Genomic DNA, 14,275 nt, shown 5'->3' on the forward strand with positions numbered 1-14,275 from the left:
TGTGCTCATCTCGCGCCACACCATAAAGTGATCAGGTAGAGATCCCCGCATGCCACCCCGACGGGCCCACAAAAAGTCTCGAACTGGCTGTGTCCAGTGCAAGGAAAGGAGGGTGAAGGTCAGGAGATTGAATAAGACACTGCTTCTGTGATTTCTAAGATAATCACTAACAGCCGGGACTAAGTGTGATGAATCTGTTCCTTGTTTCAACTGCGAACGGCGTGGCTTGCCCTGTCACTACGCTGTGCAGAACGGCAAAGGTCCTGGGACTTCATCAAGCAGGCCAGTCAAGGCACACAATAGCCAGACCGAGCTGGCCCTTTCCCTTTCTCATTCTTCGAAACGCAGATTGACAGGGAAGGAATCGGCCAGCGCATTTGATCACCTTTTAGCAAATGTTGCACTCCCATCGCATTGGACCGCCCAAGACCCCGAGCTGATGCACCATTACTGTATGCTTACCTCGAAAACGCTCAGTAGGCGAAATGAGGTGCAGGAAGTATGGCAAGACACCATTCCGAAGATCTCATTCTCGCATGAATATTTAATGCATGGCATTCTCGCATTATCAGCACTTCATATCGCGCTCGAAACCCCTGAAAGATGCAGTTCCTATCTCACGCGCTCCTCGTTCCATTTGACATTAGGCTTACGAACCTTTCGGACCTTACTGCATTCGCCAACGCCGGAGAATTGCTGTCCGCTCTTTGCCTTTTCAGGCGTGATGATAATCTATGCGTACGCCTCACCGGTGATGGACGACAATACTCTATGTCCTCTGGAAAATATAATAGAGGTCTTTAAGCTATGTCGTGGGATTCTTGTCCTCGAGCCTTTTATGCACTTCGTTCGAGAAAGCCCCCTTCGACTTTTTGTATGGGATGGCTTGCCTTATTACCTAGATTCGTAAGCCATCCTCTGGTGCTCTAAAGTGGGTAGTTTGGTTTGGCTAACGACCTGTAGCCAATCGCTGGATGGATTCTATCGGGAGTTCCTTCATCAAATCCATCGCCTTAAGCAGTTCTTCGCTCTAGAAGATATTAATGCAACAGAACGCGACGTGTACAACCATGGCCTCTCTGAATTGGAGTCATCATTGACCCGTATGCGTGACGCAGGATTACCGCTCGAGTGCGGAATGGCCTTCCTATGGCCCATATCTGCTGGAGATGACCTGTTCCACTCTATACAGCGGAAGCGTCCATACGCGCTTCTAGTTCTCGCTTACTATTGCGCTCAGCTTCATCTCTTTCGTGATTTCTGGTTCTTGAGGAGACTGCCCCAAACATTACTGGAAGGTATATCGGTTTGTTTACCATCTAAACTGTCATGCTGGTTGGAATGGCCGAGAGCCATCTTGTCCGCAGAATAGTATATAAAGTAACTCAGAAATGAAGCAGTACATCGAGGCAGTCACCTACCTTCTCTACCAGTATCCCTTGATCTGGGGTTTCTGCGACTCGTAGAAATCGACATTTTCAACAATGGTAGACTATTATTAAAAGCCCTATGTAGCGTTTCCAATACACCATTCCTTGCGTGGGTTGGCCCACAGTGTAATTAGCATTACAGAACATGTTCTATATAAAAGCGTCCTTCAGCTGCCCTTACTCCCCTGAATCCTGCATAGTTCGAAGCAACCGCTGCTTGTGTCAGATTTCAACTCCACGACATTACAGTCGACCGCGTATGTATGGTTTCCCCAGTAAATCGATAAACTACTGAAAGAATTAGTCTAGTGTAAAGTTCATACCTTCCAACCCATGTCCTAAGACTCATCCGACAACCCGGAGCGATTCCTGATTCGGGCACCGTAGATGTAGAGCAGCAAAGGTATTGGGATGAGGAGAGCCGCGACACATCCAAGCAGCGTGCAGGCCCATTCCACCCCCAGAGCGTCGAACTATCACACAATTTGTTAAACATCCCATTGAAGACGGGCACGGTGTCCTCCCATGGGAACAGAGCATGCCACTCACCATATAAAAAGCAAAAAGTGGAAATATGGCGCCAGCCAATGAGCGAAGAAACGTGTGTGCAGCGACAGCCGAAGCGGCCCTAATTCGCAATCAATCACTTTTGTCTTCCATCAGTCTGAATCCCAATGGGAACTTACTTTTTTGGTCGTGCCTCTACCACATACGCGATCGAGGGCAGGAACATTGTCAGTAGACCAAACCCGGTAAGCAAGCCCGATACTGTGGGAGCTACCCATGATATGCTTCGTCGATAGCCCGACCAGCCCAGCCAGAATAGGCCTCCTGAGAAGGCGACTGCTCCTGGAACCGCGATAGGCAGGCGCCACTCCGGCATTATGATGCCTCCATTCTCCTTCATCTGTCGTAGGACCCATGGCTGCATTGCAAATACTCCGAACGCGCCAAATAGCTGTCCCACGATGATTCCGATGTAGGGTAGCCCGCCGACTCCGGGGCTCATGCCATGAATCTGTTGGAATATAATAGGATAGGCAGTCAAGAAAAGATACAAGAGCCCGTATACGAACGAGGCGAAGACGCTCATACATAGCACGATCGGGTCGAGAGCTAACATTTTCAATGGAAGACTGACATAGTCGGCAACGATAGCTCGCAAGTCGAGGTTTATTTCCTCATGTTTCGCATGAATAGACCAATCACCCTGCTCGCGACGTAGCCGATCCGCCTTCCAACAGAGGAGTACCGGGGCATAGGTTTCGCTTATTGTAGTAAGTAAAAGAACGAAAAAGCCGCTGCCTAGAATTCCAGGTATATATGCCGTCCAGCGCCAACCGAGACTATGGTTCATTACAGTGAACCCGCCGATGAACGGGGCTGTAAGAGGGCCGATAAACACCATCAGACAAAACCCGACCATCGCAATGCCCCGTTGCTGTGGCGGGAAAATATCAGCATAGACTGCTCCCGAAAGAGTCAGGGGACCTGCCCCAAAAAAGCCCGTGAAGTATCTGAGTATCATAAGGGACTGAAGGTCTTTCGAAACGGCAGTCGCAAAACAGAACACGGTAAATCCAAAGGCAGATGTAACCAATGGAAGCTTTCTTCCTTTTAGTTCGGAGAAAGGAGCCCAACATAAGGGACCAGTGGCGAATCCAAGGACGTAGAGAGAAACACCTAGAGTTGCTACCTCCCTGTCGATATTGTACATCATGATCACGGTGGGTATGGCTGAAGTAAAGATGCTACTTGCCATTGCCACAACCATTGTAAGGAGTCCCAGCAAAACCGAGATATATACTCTGCAGTAAAGTCAGCAAACAGCTCCAGGGTCTGCAAATCATGCTGTGTATGGCTTACCGTTTTCGCATTGGCCAGTTGAAGGGTATGGAACGATCATCGGGACCATCAAAGTCGACGTACTGTACACTCATTTTGCGATTTGAGTAGGAGATCGAATAAGAGCCTTAGCAGCGAATGGAGAAGGGTGTTGCATCAGAGTATCCAGTACAGCCTGGATAGATGGGTCAATTCGCTCTTAGGATCATTGACTCGGGCGCTTCTCCTCAGCAGTGTAGTCGATCACAATGCCTGCTTGGTTTCGCCCTCAGGGGAAAATATAGACAGGAGACAAGAACGAGATGTGAAATTTTTGTCTTGTATTATACAATACAAGGAGGGTAAATACTTTCCCCTCCTAGTATCTCTCTCATATCTATAATTCTCTTCTTCTCTCCTTTCGCCTATTGCTTACGGCTCTCTGATTGGGTTTTTGGACCATGCCCCGATTCTCGATGGATTCCAGAACTGAAAGATTTCTTAGCCTAGACGGCATGTTCAGCTCATCAAGTAAACCGTGATCCACAGAGCGATAGGAATAAACAACAGCTGCATTTCTGAAGACCCACTATTATTATTATACGTTGGCGGACATAGACATATAATCAATAAATTCATCCGAGGTAGATTAGTGATACAATTACTTTATTGGGCCATCTTAGCGTAACACCACATAAAATCTTGCGCTGGTATGCCCAAACTGGCGTGTCCATGCTAAGCTAGTAATTTATACCTGTCAAAGCAATCGGTAGTTGACGTTATGCCACAAAGGCAAGGCGCTATGCTCTCTATATAAATTGGACAGTCGGTGTTCACAATCACGCCGCGGGATTCCCCCACAACGGCAAACTTGGTAGAGCCACTGTAAGAAACGTTACCATTACTAAAACTGGTAGAGCAGGGGTTACCCCTAGCCAGTCGATGGCAGGAATATATAATAGCTACGTGTCTTCTAAGATATGAATAAATGTTGGCACTGGCCCTCAGTCCATCCATCATTCAAAGCTATCATTCCGGACGCACGAAAGCCCATGGGAGAATGTCTACCATTGATGTCTGATATGAGCTTACAGTAACCCCATGCCGCAAATTGTCTTGCTCAATACTAATGTACGATGAGTCTGGTCATTCTAGTGAAATACAGTGCTCGATATAAAGAGACAATGCAATCGTCAAATCCATCCTCATCGGATCATATACTCAAGCTCGATGACCAAGCCAACTGGCCCGCTATACGCGTGGATAGAGAAATAAACTTGAAGACCATAGAATGTCTCTAGATACCATCGTCGCTTTTGATGAAACTGCAAAGCAGAAAATACACTTTGTAAATTATCAACGACAGGCAGGTGATGCAGTCTGAGGAAATGAATGTAGTTTGGTTCAAACTATGAGTAGTAGTTCACAGAGTCTCAACATCGAATCAGCCAAAGCCCTTGTGGGCAGTATTGTTACTGTAAGATATACGCCCTCTCGTCGATCCCACCTTACTAGGAGATGGAAGGACGATGTTAGCACCGAATTTCATGGTTTCACAGGAACGTCCGGTGGTAGCAGGGCTCTCATCATAGTTTCAATGTTTTTCTTCCGAATGGTGACACACGTGAGGGATTTTTCCTGGTGTCCTTCTAGCCCTTACACATTCTCTCATCGCCTCGCCAGTACCTTTTAATTGGCATCTAACCGTGACATATATGCTTGATGAATTAAACTAGCACAAAGCTAGTCGAGCATTATATTCTAAGAAAGCTAACGAGGTTGATATAAACTACCCCAAAACACTCAAACTTTACTCTTTCTTCCCGGGAGAATGGTGGAACAGGGATCTATCGGGTAATATATGCATGAGGCAGGCCACTTGACAAGGTCACTACTAGTAGACCTAGGCCCCAACCATGCACGAGGCCATTTCATGACAAGTTAAACTCATACTTTGCAGACGTGGTATGCAGCGATTAGGCAGTTGACTCACGCAGCACAGAATATCAACCATGCATTTTACGTGTTCTGCTTTACCTAGAAGAAGCTCTTAGATTTTGACGATTCCTATGCTCTCATCAAGCAAGATAGATTCACTATACGTATGCTCAGGGGAGTGTGTCTTCAGCAGTTGCTTGATACTGTGATGTGTGATTGCAAGAGTGGCACATATAAGCCGGCTCACGGGGGCTATCGTGTCACCCACTGTAGATACCACTGTGGCTCTGGCGTGATGAAGGCTGCAATGCTCTGTCCGCTAACTGCTTCAACTACCTTTGCAACCAGACCATACGTATAGTTGTTATACATCTACTAAGAGTTGAACCGCTGTCCTTCGTGATTGGGTGTAGGAAGACAATACAACAAGCAGATGAAAGTCTTCTCATCGCTGAAAACTGTTGCCTTCGGCCCAGGGAAAGTAGTGTTGGAGCTGCAAGCCCTGTAGAATTCCTTAGAGCGTCGATAAAGTTTGTTTTAGGACCAATATCGGGATCCCCCTTGGGGATAACATCCGGTATGTATTTCTGAATCGGTTTTAACCAGGACAACCTTCCCTTGCCCACGAGCTTTCCCCCAGCGGCCGACAAACATGACTTGAATATCGAGCCGATCATGTACATCATATCTAGGGCAGCAGAAGCTTCCTCCACATCGCGATATCCGATGCTCTGCCGGTATATTACTTGGCTGTGGTGGAAAATATCCATGAAAAAGATGGAACATCGCATCTCCCCTTTACTTCTTTGACCAGTGGCCCTGCCCCTTTCCCTTTCAGTCTTGAAAGAACTTCCTTGTCATCATTCATCTCAGCGGGTTTCATTTTACGTGCAACCCTCGTTTTGCCTTTGTTCAACACCAGTAGCCGGTTCATTCGAGTAAAACAAACGTGAACATAACATGCCGAAGGATTTATATGCTGACCAATTCCGTTCTCTCCCTGGGATATCAACTGTGTCTTTTCTTATCATTCGCACTATAAGCATCCAGTCTCAACCTGCTGCGACTCGTTGACACCTCAATTACCCATATTCGAAGGATATGGCACTGACCTCTCTTTCCAGAAAGTCTAGCCCAAATCAAACCAAGAGGCCACCACCCAAGAACCTGATAAACATCGCCGGTATCCCCAAGGATGTACTGCGTGAAGAGCTCCTGAAAGCCCTCAACCCCTTCACTATGAAGGATAAAGCGATAGAAGAGTTTTTCAACAGACACTCCATACTCTCGGGGTTCATTGACAAACCCCTCAGCTATGCGGTAGGAAAGTATATCAGGCCGAAAGACTTTCTGGATGCCTCTGGCCTGGGAAAGCGCTGCGACCCCAATATCATCTGCGAGACTGTCCAGAAGCTGCGCTATAAATATCCGCTTAACACTACTGCATAACAGCACAATGGATGGCTGCCGTATGGGCTCATTCTTCTTCAATCAGAAGAAAATTCAAATGATCTTGGCACGCGGGGGTTATGTTGATAAAATGGTTTACAAGGTTATTCAATAGACATGACGCTTGACTTGTAAAAGAAGCTATTTACGGTGTAAGATACAAGGAACCAGACGTAGATTTTCTGTCGCTCGGACGATATGAAAGTAATTGAATTTGATAGCCCTCAGCTCTGATATACCACCAAATCCAACAGAACGAACATTAACTGTAGGGAGATAGAGCCAATCCCATGAATTCACCAACCCAGGCTACTATTATGTTCTCGTCGTGAGGGGAGACACGCAGGGATCTACGCATTAGTACCTGCACCCGCGAAGGGCATCGTATAGATTGCAGGTGATTAACGCAGTTGAACTGCTAAACCCGAATCCCTTCAAAGTACCCATGGTTTGTACAGGAACAGAATGCACTTTATATTGAATTTATGCCGACAAGGTAAGGAGGGATCCACATAAATGGATATGCAGCCTGATGGACCTTTTACTCAATACGCTAACTAGAGACTAAGAAGAATAGCATCGTAATATCGCAAGCATACCTCGCTTTCTAGCTGTATATTACGTGAAACCCATGTACGGCTTATTCATCTTCAGGATACCGTCCTCTTCAGATCAATTTTAACCTGCCGCCGGCCTTCGTAGCGTTGGTGCTGATGTTGAACCCAAGGGAGGTGGTGGCCAACCTAAGGCCAAACAACTCATAGAGCTTGTTCCTGTCACTGAGCAATGGGATTGGCAATACCATGGTCATCCAATATACTCTTGTTTTTCGATATGTAGCACTCCGTACCCAGTGTAGGGTTATTTTCGATGCTTCAGGCCTTTCGCTCAACGTAACAATTAGCTGCTGGAGCTTTTAGTAATGATACTATGGCTATGTGAGGACTATAATTGTAAAATCTACATGGTAACTTGAAGAAACAAACGTCACATAATAACCACGATATGCTGCAATCAGGTGAAGCACACAATTGTTTAAATCGACTGGACAAACGACAGACACCTTTACAGCTAAACTCTCAACCTTTTGGACACTACCAACCCTCATTAATATTAAATGTTGAGTTAACCACAGGCCAGAACGAATGAGGCTTTAGGGCTATGGGTTTTATACTCCGCAGGCCACTTCTAAGTGACATCTAGAGACCTGTCTCGTGTTTCGATAAACGCTTCAAGCCAATGCGATAAGTAGGGAAGAGAATAGATCTTCATACAATGCCAGCACTGGCGGTGTATTCAGTTATAGATATAGTGACTGAATATATACTATACAGAAAATATAACGTAGGGGTATTGTGCACTTATATGTCGGACAATGTACCATGTCAATCCCAAAATTAGTCCCGCATTATGCAACGCCAAATCCCCGAGCGTTCTCCAAAGCTTTATTGAGCTTGTCTTCCAAGACATTTTTCGATGAATATTCTGGCAAAAGAAGCCGGCCAAAACAGGTTAAACTGGTGGGAAGGCGCTAGAAGCGATTAGCATGGCAGCCGATTAAAGTGTTGAGGGGAAATGGTACACCTACAGCATCACCCACTCCGTTTTTTTGGATAACAAACATAATGCTCGCAATCCCGTTAACCGGAACCCGGTCACTAGCAGTCACAAACTCCAACAGCTGCGCCTTTTTCTCCGCAGGGAACCGCCGTACGATACTCCAGAAATCCCGGATTGAGCGATGGCTTGGGCCAAACCCTCCTTCGTAGCGTGCATGATGTTCCAGCTCATTCATATCAATCTCTTGAATTCCTTCTACCACTGTCTTCAGTGCCTCTGGTGTAAATATGGACAAGGCCGAGCGATCCAAACAGGTGTAGAAACCTTGTGCAAAAGCCTCGAACTGGGGCCGAATTGACTTATCTGTCAGCCAAAAAGTATAATCTTTAACAAATTGAGAGCGATTTTGATTTGTGACGAAAGACGCTTCCTCAGCTGGGGGCGTAGGCGATTGCATCACTACCGAGCCATCCAGGGATTTCGCCATGTCCGCAAACGATTCTGTTGCCTCTGCACCCATTGAGGACGGCGGGCTCAGGTTCACGCAGTCAGTGTAACGGCGAACTTCCGACCAAGGTGGGGAACCGAGGGACCGGTTTCCACCCCCTGATCGCGTCAATGCTGAAGGAAGAGGCCATGGAGCATCTTTGTCGACTTTTTGCATGTCCACGGTCTCAATGGTGCCGAAGGCTTCGAAGCTAAATTCATAAGTGCGCATGAATACGTCTTCCACATCGCCATCCTCCCAAGTTAAAAGTTGTTCAAGACCCTTAGTAAGCTCTGGCCAGCCGTCACGGATATGGTCGAGATGCTTCACCTTCAGCCCCAGAAGTTTGCGATAGAAGGCAGTTGGGAAATTGATGGGCAGAGTGAGGCCATTGTAAACCGCCAGGGACATCAATAACCCGAGAAGCTCATATTTGTAAAGCGGCTCCAACGAGCACGGCTGAAACCAGGAAACTCGAGTGCGGCTATCCGTCGCAAACATACCGTACGACTGGTCTAGGGCTTCCGCCATGAGTACTCGGAAGAACTCCTGCTGAACACCGCCATGATCAAGGCCTTCTTCACCCTCATCCATTCCCATCTGGACTTTTAACGGCCTCATTAGCTCTCGCCTCTCACGCCGCCACAACTGATTGAGGGCATCGGCGAGGAGATTATCTCGTCGGACCACAAGAACCAAATACGTAGTCATCGAAGTCTTCAGCCGTGCGAGCATCCCGACATCATCCTGAATTTGTATGGCTCCAAATGCTGTCTGTGTTACGTGTCTGGTAGTAGTCATTGCAGCCTCGTAGAATCTTGACATGGCGGCATAATTCAAAGCGCGGAAGTAAATAACCAGAGCAGAGGGAGGGAAGAGGAAGGGGTATGAAAGCAAGTGCAGAGTTTTGTTATTCGGCGATCGACCTATCCACTCAACCGGCATCTCTAGGGGCTCCAACCTCTCTGAAAGGAACGGGGTGTGGAAGTCTTCTGGGACAAGGCCCAAGCGATCCCGTTCCTTGTACATTAGGGATAATAGCTGTACTGCGCCTCCGGTCGCGCTACCTTTGGACAATTCAGCACTCCCATCCCATTCTTTAAGCAATAAAGTACGTAGCCATTCCGCGATGACAGCAGCAGCACCCGGTGGCCTCATCTGATTTTGGTCTTCGATATCGGCAGTTACAAGGCGGTGGTTGTCGCTAAGGTTGTTGATAAGAAAGTCCAGAACACTGTTCTTTGATTTACGTGAAGCGTGACTATAAGGATGTCGGACTTTCGAAATCTCATAGAAGGCCATTCGCGCCGTAAGAGCGCGTACCAAGCGGTCTACTAAGCGCAAGGCAAGGTCATGTTCCAGTGCGTCGGTTACGTCCACAACCGCTCGTGTATTCCGTAACGGGAGTTTTTGCATATCCGTGCTCGACGCTACAGCCCCAGTAGCGCGCATTTGAAGAATTCTGCGCCAGGTGGATGCATCTATGTCCGGAAGAGAACTAGCCAATGCAAAAAGGGCGACAGTGGCGACGTCTGCCGCACATGAATCAGAAACATGTTCATTGCCTAGTGCATCAGATGCCCGACGAATAATTATAGGTGCAGAGACAGGCACTCCTGTTGTTGAATTGTATGATGAACGGCGGGATTGTCTGGGGTTCGATAATTCCCTTGGCGGAACGAACAACGATTCAAGAGCACCCCAGAGACTATGAAAGATGAGCTCCCTAGGACAAATCGTAAATAGCTTGCGCAATGATGGCTGAAGCTGCTGGAGGTTCAGCTTTGAATTAGAACTACTCTGCTCCATGTCGTTCGGGCCAGCCGTGTTGTGTCGAAAAGATCGCAGAATTTGCCTCGTGCTGCCCAATGCATAGAAAACGCTCTGCGAAACGAAGGTAAACGCTTCACGTTGACGAGAGGTTGCAAACCTCCACTCCGAGTCGTCGAATGTGCCCATGGACTCTATATAGGCCAGTTCGTCTTTCCATCGTTGAGCCTCATCGTCAGACAGGACTATCATTTTTCCTAATTCGTCGATGATCTCAGAAGTCAGGTGAGTAACAGATTGTATAGTGGGCATATCCTCGCTATGATGTATATCGTTTTGTTTCAAGCTAGGCACACTTGGAGATCGGGGCTCTGAGGCAAGTTCGCTATCGCCAGCGGAAAGGGGATTTTGATCGTCAGGAACATGAACCCCATTTAGGAGCTTCGCACCGTCCCAAGAAACACGTCTTTCTTTTTTCGGTTGCTCATGCAGGCAAGCACCGTCTCCAGTCCTGCCCCGATGTTTCTGTGGACGATGTCTCAAAGCGGGTGGGGAAGGTATGTTGACGAGCCCATCTTCATTCGCATGAGTGTTGATGGAGAGCTTCCTAGCGGGCTTTAGCTCCGGATAAACCTTCTCGTCAATACTCGATCGAGGGCTTTGCCGCCGTTGATCTACATCAGCGAGCGATAGCCGTTTTATTTGCTGATTCGGTATTTTCAATTCAACAGCAGCTGTTGTATTGGCGATATTCCGTGACGAAGGCGTGTGTGGATTGCCCCTAGTAGATGCACCGTGTCGAGATGTACGTTCCCGCTCTTGGAGGTGCTTCTCTGCCCCGGAATGAGATTTGGCGTTCCCGGTGCTCGGCTTTGGGGATCTAGAACTAGATCGGTAGTATGAATGGTCAGAGTCTGTGCTGAATGTACCCGGGGAACGCCTCAAAGGCAACCATTCAATCATCCTCAAAGACAAAGTATCGAACAAATTTTGAGTGAACGACTTTGGATCCTTTAACGGTTGGGCTGATTGGTCGTCGTTGGCCGGTATACGTTCCGCCCTTGCCTGCAACGTATATCCTGGGGAGGAAGACTGTCCCGCATTATCCCAGAGATCGACCTGCTTGTCCGACGAAGTTTGAGTCGCTAGATATCCATCCGTAGCGCCTTGGCCCACTACCGATAGTCCACTAGATTCCTTCCTCGAATCGTTTGTAGAAGCGCGGGTTCGACGTTTGGATCGACGGTGATAATCTTGCGACGATAAATCCGATGGAACCCGAGGGGTGTTGCGACAAAGGCCACTCTCTGCGTTATCCACGCTAGCCAGGTAACATGCGAGTGTCCGGGCACTCAACTCCGTATATCGACGGAACGGCTCCTCAGTCACCCTCCTTCGATAGCTCGCGCAGGTGGGGGTGGAACAGCTTGGGTCCTGACATCCATAGAGAAGTTGATTTTTGTACCTTGGGAGCCAGCTACGTCAGCCGTCCATCCAAGCCAAACATTCCCCGCGGATACTAACCTGCGAACCAGAAGGTTGAATTGTCGTCGTCGCTCATCCCTATACCAAAGCAAGACCTGTGCGGGGTCCGACACATCAACGGTATTCTGCGTGATAACTTCCGGCGCGTTTGGCGGAACCTTCGACCGATGAAACTGGGGTCTATCGGTGCCACAGTGCGAAACCTCATACGAGCTGACGGAAGCTCCGCGGAGCCTAGTCATCTTCGTAGACTGGGGAGCATGCCTGAAATCCCGGTCAGGAAAGTCTATCGGGATATTCGCGTCTTCGCCTGGCTTTATCTTTCGAAATCCAGGGAATGCGGTGATGGTAGCCTGCCCTTTCCACGCTGATATCATACGGACTGGCACAACAGCCTCAGGCGCCAAGCATGTTAAGTCGGCTGACTAATATTAAGTGGAAGAACTACGGTCCGATTGACCATGCACTAGGCCTGATCTAGATAGCGCCCTCCCAGGCAGGTTTAGCGGAGGGGCACGTGCAATTAACGTCATGCTCTCTAAAAGCGGCATGGGCAATGATTTTCAATGTGTGGTCCGGGTTATCGGCGACATCGATTAGCCCGATCTTTTCTGTCGAGGGGCAATATTGCGCCGCTTCAACTTTCTCGCTAGATACTTCCTACCAGCTTTTATTTCTAATCAAGTCGAAAACATTCTGTTACGACTTCGCCTGGTTTTGCCTTTTCGTTACTTTTGCAAGAACGAATACCCCCGCGCAGTATATATTCGCACAACCGACCGCCTTTTCAACAAATTTATTCTTGTGATACCCACCTTTTTTTTGTTCCATATTAGGAACTGTCGGAAGTCATGGCCTCCATCGATCCAAATGTACCAACGACTACGTTGCCATACACCTGCAACACCTGTCTCGTTGCTTTTCGCGGCAGCGATGCTCAGCGGGATCATATGCGCAGAGACTGGCAGTAAGTTTGTTGGAAAACATGCAACCTAGAATTCATTACTAATGTTCGGTCGGCTCAAGTCTCTATAACATGAAGCGCCGCATCGCATCTCTGCCCCCAGTATCCCAGGAAGTTTTCAACGACAAGGTCCTCGCTGCTAAAGCCACAACCAGTGCCGCTGCCGCCAAAGCTTCCTTTGAAAAGACATGTACCGCCTGCCAGAAGACATTCTTCAGCGAGAACTCGTATCAGAACCATGTGAAGAGCTCTAAGCACAAGGCCCGTGAGGCGCAGATGCTTAAAGACAGTGCAGATGACGCATCATCTGTCATGAGTTCTACCTTCTCTCTGGGTGAGCCAGTCAACAAGCCTCGTGAGCGGTCGGAAGTGTCGAAAGTTACGGAGAGTCTCAAGAACGCTACCATCGAAGAGGATGACGAAGATGAGGAAATGGAAGAGCAGGGATTCTCAGCCGCTCGTTGTCTTTTCTGTAATGAGAGATCTTCAGATATTCAACAAAACACCGAACACATGTTCAAGACCCACGGCATGTTCATACCAGAGAAGGACTATCTTGTTGATATGGAAGGACTTGTCCACTACCTTTATCGGAAAATCAACGAGAACAGTGAATGTTTATACTGCCACGCCGTCCGAAACAATCCCGAGGGTGCACGTACCCACATGCGCGACAAGGGTCACTGCATGATCGCTTTCGAAAGTCAGGATGAGCAAGTTGAAATCGGACAGTACTATGACTTCCGCAGCACTTACTCAGATGGTGAGGATGAGGATGACTCGATTGTGGAGGATGGTGGCGTCAAGGTGGATGGTGAAGATGACGAGGGATGGGAAACTGAAACTTCTGCATCTTCTATGGATGAAGATGAGGATGAGATGGACGACACGAAGGGACAGGTCTATGCGACAGAGTTTGAGCTGCATTTGCCATCGGGCCGCACCGCAGGTCACCGATCGCTCGCCAAATACTACCGCCAGAACTTGCGCAACTACCCTACTGCGGAAGAACGGGCGGCTCGTCAGCTGGCTATTGAGAATGGCGAGATCGAAGAAGAGGAACCAAAACCCAGGGGTCGCAACCTTAACCGGGCCGTCGTTAGCCGCGGCAATGGTGGTATGGGCATGATTGGTACCACTGACAGCCAGAAGCAATTTGCTGCTGAGCTTGAACGCAAAGACCGGACTCGTGCCCAGAGACAAGAGAAGCGGTACACAGCTCGGGTCAACCGGGCTGCCAATAACCAGAAGCATTTCAGGGTATGTTTCAACTCTTTATTGACCTTAGAACAAGCTAACACACTTTCTAGGATCCTCTCCTACAGTAGATTCCGACATGTGGTTTTTTTGTGTGCATGTTGGTATTGT

At 48.2% G+C, this 14,275-nt stretch overlaps 5 protein-coding genes across 5 annotated transcripts; 3 read left to right on the top strand and 2 right to left on the bottom strand.

Moving 5' to 3' along the window:
• Nucleotides 1-49: 49 nt before the first annotated feature.
• ABOM_000889 (Zn(II)2Cys6 transcription factor) lies at nucleotides 50-1,466 on the top strand (the record flags this gene model as incomplete). Its single annotated transcript, XM_022528019.1, has 4 exons — nucleotides 50-118; nucleotides 185-906; nucleotides 964-1,298; nucleotides 1,390-1,466. The coding sequence occupies 4 exons, from the start codon at nucleotides 50-52 to the stop codon at nucleotides 1,464-1,466; spliced, it is 1,203 nt and encodes a 400-aa protein (XP_022394246.1).
• Nucleotides 1,467-1,768: 302 nt separating this feature from the next.
• Nucleotides 1,769-3,370, bottom strand: ABOM_000890 (MFS transporter; the record flags this gene model as incomplete). The annotated part of the gene is made up of 4 exons (XM_022528020.1): nucleotides 1,769-1,903; nucleotides 1,980-2,058; nucleotides 2,117-3,238; nucleotides 3,297-3,370. The coding sequence occupies 4 exons, from the start codon at nucleotides 3,368-3,370 to the stop codon at nucleotides 1,769-1,771; spliced, it is 1,410 nt and encodes a 469-aa protein (XP_022394161.1).
• A 2,923-nt stretch (nucleotides 3,371-6,293) lies between these two features.
• Nucleotides 6,294-6,641, top strand: ABOM_000891 (uncharacterized protein; the record flags this gene model as incomplete). Its single annotated transcript, XM_022528021.1, has 1 exon — nucleotides 6,294-6,641. One exon carries the CDS (start codon nucleotides 6,294-6,296, stop codon nucleotides 6,639-6,641), a length of 348 nt encoding a protein of 115 aa, XP_022394280.1.
• Nucleotides 6,642-8,049: 1,408 nt separating this feature from the next.
• Nucleotides 8,050-12,185, bottom strand: ABOM_000892 (HECT domain protein; the record flags this gene model as incomplete). Its single annotated transcript, XM_022528022.1, has 3 exons — nucleotides 8,050-8,172; nucleotides 8,230-11,923; nucleotides 11,983-12,185. The coding sequence occupies 3 exons, from the start codon at nucleotides 12,183-12,185 to the stop codon at nucleotides 8,050-8,052; spliced, it is 4,020 nt and encodes a 1,339-aa protein (XP_022394162.1).
• Nucleotides 12,186-12,794: 609 nt separating this feature from the next.
• ABOM_000893 (putative C2H2 finger domain protein) lies at nucleotides 12,795-14,235 on the top strand (the record flags this gene model as incomplete). The annotated part of the gene is made up of 3 exons (XM_022528023.1): nucleotides 12,795-12,910; nucleotides 12,970-14,167; nucleotides 14,218-14,235. The coding sequence occupies 3 exons, from the start codon at nucleotides 12,795-12,797 to the stop codon at nucleotides 14,233-14,235; spliced, it is 1,332 nt and encodes a 443-aa protein (XP_022394163.1).
• Between the last annotated feature and the right edge of the window lie 40 nt (nucleotides 14,236-14,275).

This window comes from Aspergillus bombycis (genome assembly GCF_001792695.1).
Source record: "Aspergillus bombycis strain NRRL26010 chromosome Unknown contig00003, whole genome shotgun sequence".
Taxonomy (NCBI): Eukaryota; Fungi; Ascomycota; class Eurotiomycetes; order Eurotiales; family Aspergillaceae; genus Aspergillus; species Aspergillus bombycis.